At 30.2% G+C, this 13,505-nt stretch overlaps 2 protein-coding genes across 2 annotated transcripts in view; both read right to left on the bottom strand.

The window, feature by feature from the left end:
- The window catches only part of LOC108765003 (protein PF14_0175), a 6,755-nt gene extending 4,841 nt beyond the window's left edge, over positions 1-1,914 (bottom strand). The window contains exons 1-2 of the mRNA XM_018513457.1: positions 1,861-1,914; positions 244-634 (exon numbers count right to left, since the gene is read on the bottom strand). Of these exons, the coding sequence (XP_018368959.1) occupies positions 244-634; positions 1,861-1,914 (445 nt within the window). The remainder of the gene's footprint in view (positions 1-243; positions 635-1,860) is intronic.
- Positions 1,915-7,407: 5,493 nt separating this feature from the next.
- On the bottom strand, positions 7,408-11,573 carry LOC108765046 (histidine-rich glycoprotein). Its single transcript, XM_018513538.1, has 5 exons — positions 11,341-11,573; positions 10,168-10,250; positions 8,434-8,667; positions 7,734-7,877; positions 7,408-7,575 (listed from the first exon to the last, which is right to left on the bottom strand). The coding sequence occupies exons 1-5, from the start codon at positions 11,510-11,512 to the stop codon at positions 7,408-7,410; spliced, it is 801 nt and encodes a 266-aa protein (XP_018369040.1). The 5' UTR covers positions 11,513-11,573.
- Positions 11,574-13,505: the final 1,932 nt, after the last annotated feature.

The following is a 13,505-nucleotide window of genomic DNA, read 5'->3' as shown; positions in this document are numbered from 1 at the left end:
ACAATTATATAAAATTATATATATTTTTATATAATTATATATGAAATATTTTTTTCCGGGTTTATACTAGCTTGTAAGTTTTTATCCACTGAAGATGGCTTAATGTGAACCGAAATTGTTTGGGAGTTTAAGTTTATCAATAAAGAAAGAGTTTAACACTAAATTCAACAATAAATTGAAAGTGCTTTATACTTATGGCCAAGACTGTATAATGTCGAAGAAAAATAATTTTGTTTCATCTACCGTGAGTATCGTTCGAGCCATCGATGATTTTCCTCTTAGTCTTTCTCGTGAGTCTCTGCGGTTCGTACTTCGCGATCACATGACTCATTATTTCCAGCTCATCTTCTTCATTCGCGTTAATGACCGCAGCACGCGATTGTGCCGCATCTTGATCGTCCTGATCTGATAATGTCTGCTTCGAATGTCCGCTCTCCTGTATCTCGCGTTTAGACAAAAGCGAGAATACTTCATCGTCGAGCTTCGATGCATCTTTTGCTACTGCATTCGCAATTACGCGAGTGTTATTTCCACTTCCGGCAATGATTACTTCCTCCAAAATAATTTCGCGACCGCTTGTGGTGTTTGAAATTTTCGTGTGGTTGCGTTCTGCGTCACCAACTTGTAATGTTAACTGCACATAGATCGATATTGATTATGCAATCTTTATTGTAAATATGTAAATTAAACGCTAATATTGTTTAATAAATTAAATTAGATATAAGTTTGTAAAAAGTATAGATAAGTTAATTTGTAAGATAATTTTATAGTTTTGTAATAAAAATTAGTAGCAAAACAGAAAAGTCTTTGTAACCTAATAGAGATCAATAAAATACATCTATGTAAATCAAACGTATTCTGCAAGCATTACTTCATGAATTATAAAACGTCAATGAAATTTAAATTTGTTTTACAATCATTTTATCTTTTCTTCAATTATCGTATACTTATGCTCGCGGTAAGAGCAATAAGTACTCATAAACATGATAAAATTTATTAATATTAAATATGTCACACATTAATTAGATTAATGTCAGTTTAGACAAGACCCCTGTATATATTTCACAATATTCGGCACTATATCACTTTATCGCTGCTCCTACTCCACCGTTCTAATTAAAAGTTGACGTAAACACGCGTCAACCTTTGTCGCTGACAACTCTTGTGTTTGCTCATTTATTGTGAATTATTTATTTTGCCATTCGTCGCGTGAACATTGCAAAACATCACAACATGCTACGAGAGAAATTAATCAAATCCATATATCCGGATAGTTCGGATAGTTATCTTTATTCTCTTCGTTTATATCGTATTTATCGTTAAGGCGACTTTTTGTTGGTCAAACTTTTTTTTTATATTGTGAAATCTCTGGTAGACAAATTTAAATTTATTTAAAAATAACTAAGATACGACTTCTGTGATAATAAAAATTCGCTCTTATAAAGCTTTCATACTGAGAGAAACATTTTTGATGTGTGACTATAATTAAATGTACCATATAATTATAATTGTTATTACTATAACGTTAGTAATGATAACTATTATATATGTAGTTCTATCATATTTTAAATAATATATATTACATATATATTGTTTAAAATATATATTGCATATATATAATTGACACCGAAATAACATTAGCATAATAATTATAATTATAGTAATATATATATATATATACATAATTATAGTCACAAATATCAAAAGCTTTTTTCACAGTACACAAATAACAACTTTTTTAAATTTTTTTACAAGAATAATACAAAAATCTACATTGAAGGCTCGAAGACACGGAATCTGATGGAAGATGCAAGATTTTTATGACCGACGAAGGATTGAGATTTATTATCAAAATATTACCAAATAAATTAGCAATAGTAGCACCATGACTACCAGCTTCCGGAAGGTTTTCATTATTCGAATCCACGACAAAGACTGAACCACGTTCCTGATGCGGCCAGACAATTATATCGAGTCGTTTCCTCTATCAGAAAACCATTCGCGAATGATATGACAGTTTCACAGCGATTAGGCACCTCAAAGTGTCGAAGGAACCGCCGACAATCAGTCCTGCATCGATCGCTCCTTCGATTCGGCTTCCTCCTTTCTCTGCTGATTGCACAAGATCGTCGCTCGGCCGAAGCCGATATCTGAAAGCACATCCCGATCTCTTATTATTTAGTCTATTATTAATGGACATTGTGCAACATTCCACGTTTTTATGCGTCAAATATCGTAACATGGAGGAAATGATATTTCCATACGAAGAGAACAGTTTCGCTAAGGGAGGGATATATAAAAATTTAACTACCCACAGATCTGAAAATAATTTTATTAAACTATTAAAATAATTTAATAAAATTATTATGTAAGAAATTCAAGCATGATGAGCAATTCAAAAAGTTTTGTCATTATAGAAGCTATGTGTTTCGCGGGTTATCTATATTCATTCTTAAAATGCCAGTTAGTAAGTAAATTTTGATATTCTAACAAGCAATTAAGCGTCCTAATAATTATTTTCATATTCCAATAAAATCATTTTTAGATTTATATGTATATAGCTAGATTTTTAGAAATTTCAGCAAAATTATTCTTTTCGTGCCACATTACGATTTATAATTTCTTTCATGCCATTTTTACTGGTGGTTGCAACACATTAGCATTTATATGCAATATATTGCGCCTGCGTTACTCGATTTAGCATAATGTCGCATGACTGTTACGAAACGCGGCTGTCGAAAGTGAATTTGTAATATTGTTCAATCGAAATCAAACAAAATCGCTGCTGACAAGTCCATTGATCGCTACGCAGATAAATTTTGCATTTCTATGTAGAAAATACATTGTTGGATTTTCATAATCCATTGTCGGATTAATGTCGCACATTTGCATATCGGATATCATGACAATAATGTACGTCGCGTAAAGTCACACACGATCTCCTGCGGTTTCTGGTGTCACGTATAGATTATTATTTCAAATACTGTATGAACAGAGCAAATTGCGTTAGACGCAACAGAATTTGACTGCAAATAAAATAAACCACAAATCATTATTTTAATTCTACGTCGAAGAACACAGTTAACAGTTAATTTTCCTTTTATTCTCTTTCATAAGTCGAAAAACATTGCTTTTTTCCTGTTATATTCTCTCATAAAAAAAAGTCACAATAAAATCATGACGTGCGAATGTCAGCTTTGTCACAAATGTGATATCGGCATATCGCTATGATATTAACGTAAAGCTGTAAAAATTACATCTTAAAGTAACATTGCTATGACATACACAGATTAAAACATCAATATGATGTTACTGTAATCTTTTAATAATCTCACAGCGACATCATAATTTGTAACTATTGTTATGAAAATGTGACTTTTGTTGCTATGATTTTGTTACGTGTCCATACATGCTTTTCTCTTTGTTATTTATATTTTATTTTTTTTTATTTAAAAAATGTTAACATATATTATATTATATATATATATATATTATATTCTTCTAAGGTAATTTTAATGATGTTCTTCTAAAAAGCAGTTAAGACAATAATATTGTAATTTCAGATATAATGAATACAATTTATTCGATTAGGTAAAATTTAGATTGATTATGTCAGCCGAAGTGAAAAGAAGTTTCTTGGAGCGACTTTTCACGCGATCAAATTTCTGCGCGCATTCAAGCCTAAATTGGATAGCTATAGTTGCTTGCATACCGCGTCAATGTTCAGTAATCCCAGACTACGTCTTAATTAAAAGACGTAATTGAAGAGAATTTATTATGCAAGTAATCGTTGTCATGGTAAAAACATTTCGAAACTTCGACGAATTCGATTCGAAAAGGCACCTGCAATGGGATTTTGAAATGTTAGAAAAGAGAAATGTTATATCGTTGATTAAACGATTAAACGATATTAAATAATTAATACAATATTTATATTATATAATGTTATATAATTGTATGTATTAAATTTTTTATGTTATATAATATTTAAATTTGTTATATTAATTGCAATATTTGATTTACAAATAAAAGATACAATTGCTAATTAACATAACTTTTTATTCGTTTACTCAGAATTTTCATACATAATATACTATGATATTACAAATTGTTTAAGGTTATAACGTGGTTACAATATAAAAGTTACACAGATCAAAGGCATACACCACAATCGCCTGCTGTTAATAGCTAACAAGTTACTATGATATTTATAATATATATTAAGATTCCTTAATTAATCGATCTTCCCCTGAGAAAAATAACAATCAGTTATTTTTTAAAGACATTTGAGAAATTGGAAATAAATGTCAAGAAGCCTTTCAAGAAAATAAATTACAGTTAAATATTGTAGAAACTTTATATATTTTTCTAATTTAATGTGTGTATATGTGTATTTCTTATTCAATTTCAAATAATATGAAATGTATGTACGTTTTGATAACGCTTTTTAGGCTTTTACGGGTATTATTTTTAGAGATATCAAAAGATTTGCGGGTTATCGCCGTATTTTCATCCATTGCTATAATGCCAACGTTTCGTGGACATTTTATCGCTCATATTTTCATGAGTTTGTTAAATATATATTAAATATTAACAAAATATATATTTCAAAGACACTAGAAGGTTTGAACCTGGTCGTTCACTTCATCTGGGCGAGGAGAGTGCATTGATGCTGATATAATACTGATATGATCAGTATCATAGTGCGCTCCTCGTCCTAGTGAAGTGAGCAGCAAGGTTCGAACATTCTAGTATCTTTGAAATATATATATTTTATATAAAATATAAAAATCAGTTTTTTTTTTCTCTTGGGAATGGAATTCTTGAACTCCGTCAGGCGGATGAAGAATTTTAACAGTTTTCTAACTACGAGTTCTACGCAGGTAAATAGTCATCTTTAAGAATCTCTCAATGCAATCCCCGTAAATCTATCGTCCCAGCGGTATTTGCGACGACGAATGCTTTTTGACCTCAATATTATACGCAGCGATCTTTCTTATTCTCGTATAAAATTTAACGTGCGACTTCGTAAAAATCAAACAGGGAGACTCGGAAAGGCAGAAACATCATACGAAATTGCTCCCTTACCTTTTCAGTCTCATGCAAATTGAAGACCCCTCAAAAATTCCCTGGCGATAATAATAGAAGAAACGTGATAGGCTTATTTCTCTTTATTATATATACAATAATATAATATATAACATATAAATATATATATATATATAAAGTCATTTTCTTTCCTCCTTTGTATAAGGTTTGCGTGTATATCTTAATTTTATTTTATTTCTTCAGCTGTAAACATATACATATGTCCAACTGAAAACTTTACAGTTTTAATAACAAGTAAATTAATTTTACTTGTAATTTTAGGAGTAATGTAAATATATTATATGTTGCGATAATAATATAAATAGATAATTAACTTGAGGTGCCATTCTAATTCTTTTTATATTATATTATTATTATTTCAATTTTATAATTTAAATTATAAATTTTTATCTAGTTTGTACACATTTTAATTATTATCTATGGTTCTATTATTAAAGAATGATTTTGCTAAAATATCTGAAAATTTTTTTTAGTTGGAAACAGAGCTGAAAATAATTTTGTTATACCATCAAGATAATTATGGAAATAACAAAAAAATCCTCAAGCTGATTAAACGTCAAAATTATTTCTAACATTATTCGAGCGTTCTGCATAATTATTTTGTAGTTGTAATTCAACTAAATTATTTTCAGATCTATATCTAGCTAAATTTTTAGATACTTTTGTTAAATTGTTCTTTCTATGTGTGTTCGTTCATCATATGATCGCGAACTTGAGGAACAATTGCTTAGCAGCATCTAAATAAATTTGCATTAAAATCAAGCTAATCACTGTGCATAACATTCGCAGATCTATTGTACATATATAATAATCGATTATCAGAAATTTGATAGTAAATTCACCAGAAAATAGGGCCATCGGGCACAATTATGTTTCGATCAATCCTCTCGGTAATATACTTACATTATAGCGGGATTATGTACTACACGTTCCAAATAATTGTGTCAATATATCGCAAAATACATTAATTATAGAAACGCTAGATAACAGAAACAAAGATAATACGAAACAATAACACACGTATATACACGATAAAGATCGAAAATGATTTATATCTTCACTAGACAATATAAAAAGTGATCCTTTTAGCCTTTTATTTTTTTGTAGCTCTCAAATTTTAAATAAATCAAGCTTACACCAAATGATAGGATATGATAGGATATTAGTCTCAGAAAAAATTTAATTACAGTTTTTTTGTCTAAATATGATCACAATTAAAAATAAAATCAAGTTATCATAATTATAAAAGTGTGCTAAAATAAGATAAATGTGAGAATTTTAGCTTTGCTGAAGAAGATGAAGACTCGCAAAGTTACCTTGATGCCATACATCTGCATCAGAATGTACGAGTTGTTTAATCGCACAATACAACGTGCATTGAAGCACGACCAGTTTTATGCTAAGATTTTCACTTTTCCCATCGATCAGAGTTGATAAAAAAAGTGACAACACAACGCAATGTTCGAGAAATTATACTCGTTCTATAAGGTAGAGAGATGACTATACATTTATTATAATATTAGGTGTTGAACTTAATTCCTGCCGCTCGCTTAATTTAAAACAATGTTCCACACCTTCAAAAAATCTAAAAAAAATTTTTGTAATGTAATATGCTAAAAAGTTTGACACACTTTTTAGCATATTACATTAAAAAAATTTTTTTTTAGATTTTTTAAAAGTGTGGAACATTGTTTTAAATTAAGCGAACGGCAGGAATTAAGTTCCAACACCTAATATATATATTTTTACTTACATTTATATTTAAATATATATTATATATATATTAAATAAAACTTATACATCATATAATTGTGAAAATCTAGCAACAAATTTGTATGTCACTTGTTTAACGACAAGAATAAGAGAGATTGTTGCTGTCATCATAAGTCTTCTTAATCCTACATTATTACATGATGTTTTTGACGTAATTACTCGCGTGGGATGTTTCTGATAATCCAACATCACAATTTTCATTATTTTTATGGTTTACAATTAAATAAAGATTAATAACATTTTATACACCCTTCGGATAAAAATAAATACCAGACAAAATTTTTTGATTGTATATAAACCAATTTGCGCTAAATATAATAATGTGTATATATATAGTATTCAACATTTATAAAGCGTAAGTGTCCACCCAAGTAATAAAAGGTTAATAAGCTCAATGCACATAGTACATGCCACTCGATACTGTTTCAAATATACAACCTCAATCTATTTGCAAAATTCTCAACAAATCGGACGTAAATAAAACGCATTTGACAATTATGTAAATATAAGGTTTGTCGCGTCTCGTCAATGATGATTTGATTTCGACCATTTATGTCCTGATGCATGCCCGTCTTTATGGCCGTGTTTCTCATCATGTTGATGATGACTGTCGTGTCCCTCTGCCGATTTATGACCTTTCTTCTCGTGATGATGATGACCTCCCTCGTGTTTTTTATGTCCACCATGATGACCCTAAAGTAAAAACGAAATCGCTGTCGGATTAATGACGTAATAGTTGTAAGCATTTCAATAATAAAGAAAATAACTATAATTAGGATCATTATTAATATTATTTAATAAGTATGATAATTACGACTATTACAACTATAATAATTTTAATAAATAATGACCTCGTGATGTCCCGACTGCAGATGACCCTTCTTTTCATGTCCACCCTTCTTGCCCTCGTGTTCTTCATGCCAACCACCGTGTTTTTCGCTTCCTCCATCCTCGTGATATTCGTCATAAAAATCGTGCTTCTTCTCATATTCATCCTGGACACAATTTACATGTTAATTTAAAAATTTTACAATATTATAGAATCTTATTTATATTGAAAACGTTTATACTAATAATTGTAATATAGTATATATGTATATATTTTCATTTTTTATTTTGCAAAATAACATTATTAAATACATTTATAATAATGTTTATTTCTAATAAATCATTTTAGTAGGATAACTATATAAATTAAAAAATGAAACATTAATTATAATTTTTCAAAATAATTCTAGAAGAGAATTACTAATAATATTGATACGACTTGTTAACACATATAACTTAAAGTATAGAATGTTAAATGCGGATAATAGAAGCCCAGATAGTCATGTCGAATAGAAGCCTTGTACGGCTTGATCTTGTAATCTTGGAAAGCTTTAATATCTGTATAAATATATATACTGTCTTGTTTTTAGTTATATTAACCGCAATTGATGTATGTATTTTCTGAATTACAACGGATATTAAAACAGATTGATTTGAAATATTTGGAATATACAATACATAATTGTGTTGCTCAACGAGATGCGTACATTATATGATTTGTACCTTCTTGAAGACGCTGTGTTCTCCTTTTGTACTATGTCCCTTTTGGTGCTTGCCCTCTTCCCCAAATTTCGCTTCCTTTTCACCCTCCTCGCCAAGATGCTTCTCACCATAATGGCCAGCTTCTTCGTGATTCTTTTTCTCCTCCCCGTCTTCCTCGTCATATTCTTGCTTGTGTTTCTCCTTGTCGTGGTGTCCCTTATCGCTTTTCTCAAATTCGTGGAAAGCCTTGTAACCCTTTTCCAATCAATAATTATACGTTATTGATAAGTTAAAAAATATTGTGTACACACACACACACACACACACACACTATGCGTATATACAGAATGTCGCAGAATGATTGCCAAATATTTCATGTGCTAGTAGAACGGACTAAACTGAGTCGAAAAGTCCTCTACCATGCAATTTTCGCAATAGTTAACAAGATATTAATTAATAAAAATCGCCGAATATTGGTTTTCAATAATTTTTTACTCAAATATTATCAACTTTAAAAAAAAAACAGAAAAAGACAAGAATTATTTATTTTCTTCTCATAGAATTCTGAGAATTTTTTCATAATTTTTTAGTACTGCATTTTCTCATATTGGTAAAAATAATTGCCAATAAGAAAATGCAATACTAAATGCAGTTGATAAAAAATTCTGAAAAAATTCTTAGAGCTCTATGAGAAGAAAATTGAGAAATAATTGTGTGGTCTCTTGCTGTTTTTTTTTTAAAGTTGATAGTATATGAGTAAAAAATTATTGAAAACCAACATTCAGTAATTAATATCTTGTTAAATATTGCGAAAGAGGACTTTTCGACTTAGTTTAGTCCGTTCTATCAGCATACAAAATATTTGGTGATCATTCCGGGACACCTTGTATATAAATCAATATTAATACCGAATACTTTATTAGATATTATTTAACTCGGTGAAATTGACGATCTATTGGAAGTATTGGAATCATTAAACTATAAATCTCTGTTAAAAATGTCAAACAATTCAATTATCTTAATGTTACACACATTTACAAATTTAGATTATTTGTATTAAAATATACTTAATATCCGTTCTTTTTTATATGAGTTGTTCTTTTGGTTTTTTAAAATTAATTAGTGCTTTTTAATTAACATAAATTAAATGTCTTTTACAGACCCAATCAGTCAGTAATTGTAACTTATACACTGATTTTGATCAGTTCCAGAGAGTTAAAGGATTGACATGATAATAATAATAAGGGACAATGAGGAACAAAGATATATTACTTATATCTTGACAAACACACTGTCAGACATTGTGGCTTGTGGCTGGAGTTTCCGTTTTATTGAAAAACGTCGATAAATTCGCGATATTGTTAGAATACCGCAATTCCGGCATAAAGGAATAAAATCATTGCTCGCTTTCCCCGAATGCATGCATTAGAATTCCTCTCACTGCAATGAGAGGAATGTGCAGAAATATAAAACAATATCGAGAAATATTCAATACAAAGAGACAAAGTATTATACTTTACAATTGCGCCCCAAATGCTTCTTACAGGTCGAAGCCTGTCTTGTTCTTCAGATATAATATTTGTACGAAAAAGAAAAAATATGCAATATATATTCCCGTGATTACGAACTAGGAGAACGTGAAGCCCTGTGGTGTTTATATTACAAGTAATAAAAAAGGAAAGAAAGCGTTGACAGCGCATAAGTGGCAACGGCCTGAATGTCAATAGCAGCTGGAAAACGAAATGTTGTAGGTACCTTATTATCCTTATGACCGTGCACGTTGTGATGATCCTCGTCGTGCTTCGAGCCGGCACCCTCCTCATGATGTTTGTCACCGCCTGTTCGAATAAAATATCGTATAAATAAAGCTACTGAATTTTTGTCGTTGGTGAGAAACGTTCTCACTTTCGTTTAATAAACCTCTTGATTTATGCGTCAAAAAGGAGATTATTTAGCTTAAGAAACGAAATCAGAGTAAATTAAACCCTTTTCGCTTCTCATTCACGATTCGAGATCATTCGTTATCATCATACTTGCAAATATCGTAGTTTTCAGTCCGCGAGATAAACGAAAAAGAAATATCGGAAAAAATTATGCGGGAAGAACAATTTTGTTGAAGTCTTAAACTTAGATACAGATCTGAAAATAATTTTGTTTGACTATCAAAGTAATTAGGTAGGATATTTAAATATAGTGAACAATGTTGCAAAAAGACATCTTGGCATTTTAGCAATCAGCTTGAGCATTCTACATTATTTTAATGGTTTAATCAAGTTTATTTTCAGATCTGTATCTATAAGCTAAATTTTTAGATACTTTAACAAAACCATATTTTCCATGTAACTATTTGTTTTTTTTCGTTAACAGAAAAGTAATAGTATAAGATGTAAGAACTTTACTGTCAATAGTACTTGAACGTTTGAATATTTTGTCTTCTTAAATAGATTATAAATCAACCGCGCCATATGTACATATCTCACATATATAATATGTATATATTTCAAAAAAATTGTTTGAATTATAATGGTACCAAAAATAAAAATGGATCCGAATCAATTGTTAAAGATTAAATGCTGCAAATGACATATTGAAACAGTACAAATATCGAGTGCGCTTCTAATTCTCTGACACGTACGAATTAGCACGATCGGCGGCAGATCCGTATAATTCACCGTAAGCTTTGCTATTGAATATCTGCTCATCAACGTCATAAACAATTATTTCATTTGCTATCGGATGAAAGAGAATATTACATATATGCGAAAATAAAGACAATCCTGCAAAAAATATTATAATTTGTGCAGCTAAAATTTAGCAATGTTTGCTTTATTCCTTTATATTAAATATTTCATTTATTAAATGATCTTATTTAGTTTCTTTATTATTTTTATTTATATTTTTACAAACAAAATGACAGTTGTAATTCACCTTTATGATCCGTAGCCTCCGCGATTAAATCCTTGGAGTATCTGAATCCAGCTGGAGGTTTGCTGACCTTTCTCATCGCTGGCGTGCTATCGATAAGGAATGTCAGAATCAGCAACAACCATAGTATCCTCAATTCTCCGATGCATAATGTCATTTCGATACTGTTCCGCATAAAATAAGTAAGTTCGAAGAACAAGATGCACTGAGATGCATCTGCAATCGTGACTCCGATTTATTGCGCTGATACTACCTTTCATCGGTCGTTTTTCCTCACCGCCGTCAGCCAGGCGATCATCTTTTTCCTGATGTCTCTGAAAGAACTTTCCTCTTCCGGACGGAAGATAACAGCGCGGAAAAAGGATGCGTTTTCTTACGTTATTATCGCTACTTTCACTCGCCGTACTCATTGTTTGCGATATGAACAAGAACAATAAAACTGTGAGCAAATAATATATTTTGCTCTCGTGTTTGGTTATTAACGTTTCAGATTTTTATTTATTAATGTACTCTTGCTTCAAATAAATTTGTAAATTATTAGCGTAATTTTAATTTATCTAATCTAATTTATACACAATTTTGTTCTATCATTTATATAAATACATATTTGAATTGTAAACGTACTTATATATTTTATTATATCATGTATACTTATACATTTTATACACTGTAGTTTTCTCTCTTTCACTTCTGAAAGGTCGAAAATATATAGAAAACATTGCAAAGGAATAAGCACTTGGCCTTGCGACACTACCGCGTCGCTCGATAAGTACTTACTCCATTCACAATTATACATTTCGTAATGTAAGTGTATTTTACCTATATTTTCTTTAGAAAAAGAAATAAAGGTTATGACTTTTATGAAATCTAATACTTTTTCCTTTTAAAATCAGAAATAAGAAGAGGATATTCTGATCTATACAATAATTAATTAATAAATTTCAAAAAATCAATTCATTAAAGAAATTGTTGTTTAGATGATAACAGAATTAATAAACTCCCTTCCCCGAAAAAAATCCTGGGATACGTCCATAACTGGATATCAAATCCTTAGGATACTGACAATGAGCTACTGAACAAATATCGGTCCAATCGTAACTATGTATTGTACATAGCCAAAAAGACGAAGCCGCCATGTAAACAGTTAATAATTACTGTCCCTCTTCCACTCTTTCTCTCTGAAATATCTATCCCGCCATGATGCAACTCTCGGCTTTCCCTGTTTCATTTTCATCTTTCGCCACTATGGAGAAGCCGATAAGCCACACGAAAGGATATTTTAATACGGTTTCTGCATAATGAATTTATCTGCCGCATAATTAGGATTATTAATGCGCTCTATGTGTGTGCATGCTGGATTGTTCCGCATTAATGGGTTATAACTGTTTCTCTGTATCACAATTTGCTTCGCAACTCAAATGTTTCCCCGACATGATCATTGACTATATCGCACTTATAACGAATCAAATATTTATGTAAATTTTTTATTAATTTTTTTTCATTTTTAGTTATAAAAAATGTAACTTTACTTTTGACCCAGAGTGAATTTTTCGTCACAAAAAATATTTTTTCTCGATAAACATCGACTTATCTAAATGTTACCTATGTAAGTCATTCTGTCAAATTTTATTTTTCTATTATTTTTTTTAAAATATACATTTATTTTAACAATTTCATATTTTATATTTTCTCAGTCAATTTGGAAATTCATTGAATAAACACTTAGACATAACATACAGCATACAAATTTATTTTACGCAATACTATCTCGTCCAGTGACAGATTAAGCATTTTTCCGCCTCTAGGCACAACGCCTAGCCATCCCCAGATGGCTTCATTAATTTATAAATTTGACAAAAGAGAAAATGGATTTAAAAAATGATTTATATCCCTCGCATTAGCTCTGGTAAAAACAATAATCCTTAATAAATAATATAAATATAATACATTTTTAACTGTATATTTAAAATATCAATAAGTTTGATAAAATATGCTCGGTGTAACTGGTGCAAAAACGTTAGATTAACAAATTTAAAATTTATCTCAATTATGTGAAAATTTTCTGTCTTGAAAAGTTTGTCATCCCCTCAAATTTGCCGCTCTAGACAAGTGCCTTGTTTGCCTATGCATTAATCTGTCGATCTGCGTTCTCACCGCACATTGCTCTC

The sequence above is a fragment of the Trachymyrmex cornetzi genome, unplaced genomic scaffold, assembly GCF_001594075.2.
Source record: "Trachymyrmex cornetzi isolate Tcor2-1 unplaced genomic scaffold, Tcor1.1 scaffold47, whole genome shotgun sequence".
Classification (NCBI taxonomy): Eukaryota; Metazoa; Arthropoda; class Insecta; order Hymenoptera; family Formicidae; genus Trachymyrmex; species Trachymyrmex cornetzi.
This window is presented reverse-complemented; position numbering and strand designations above follow the sequence as displayed.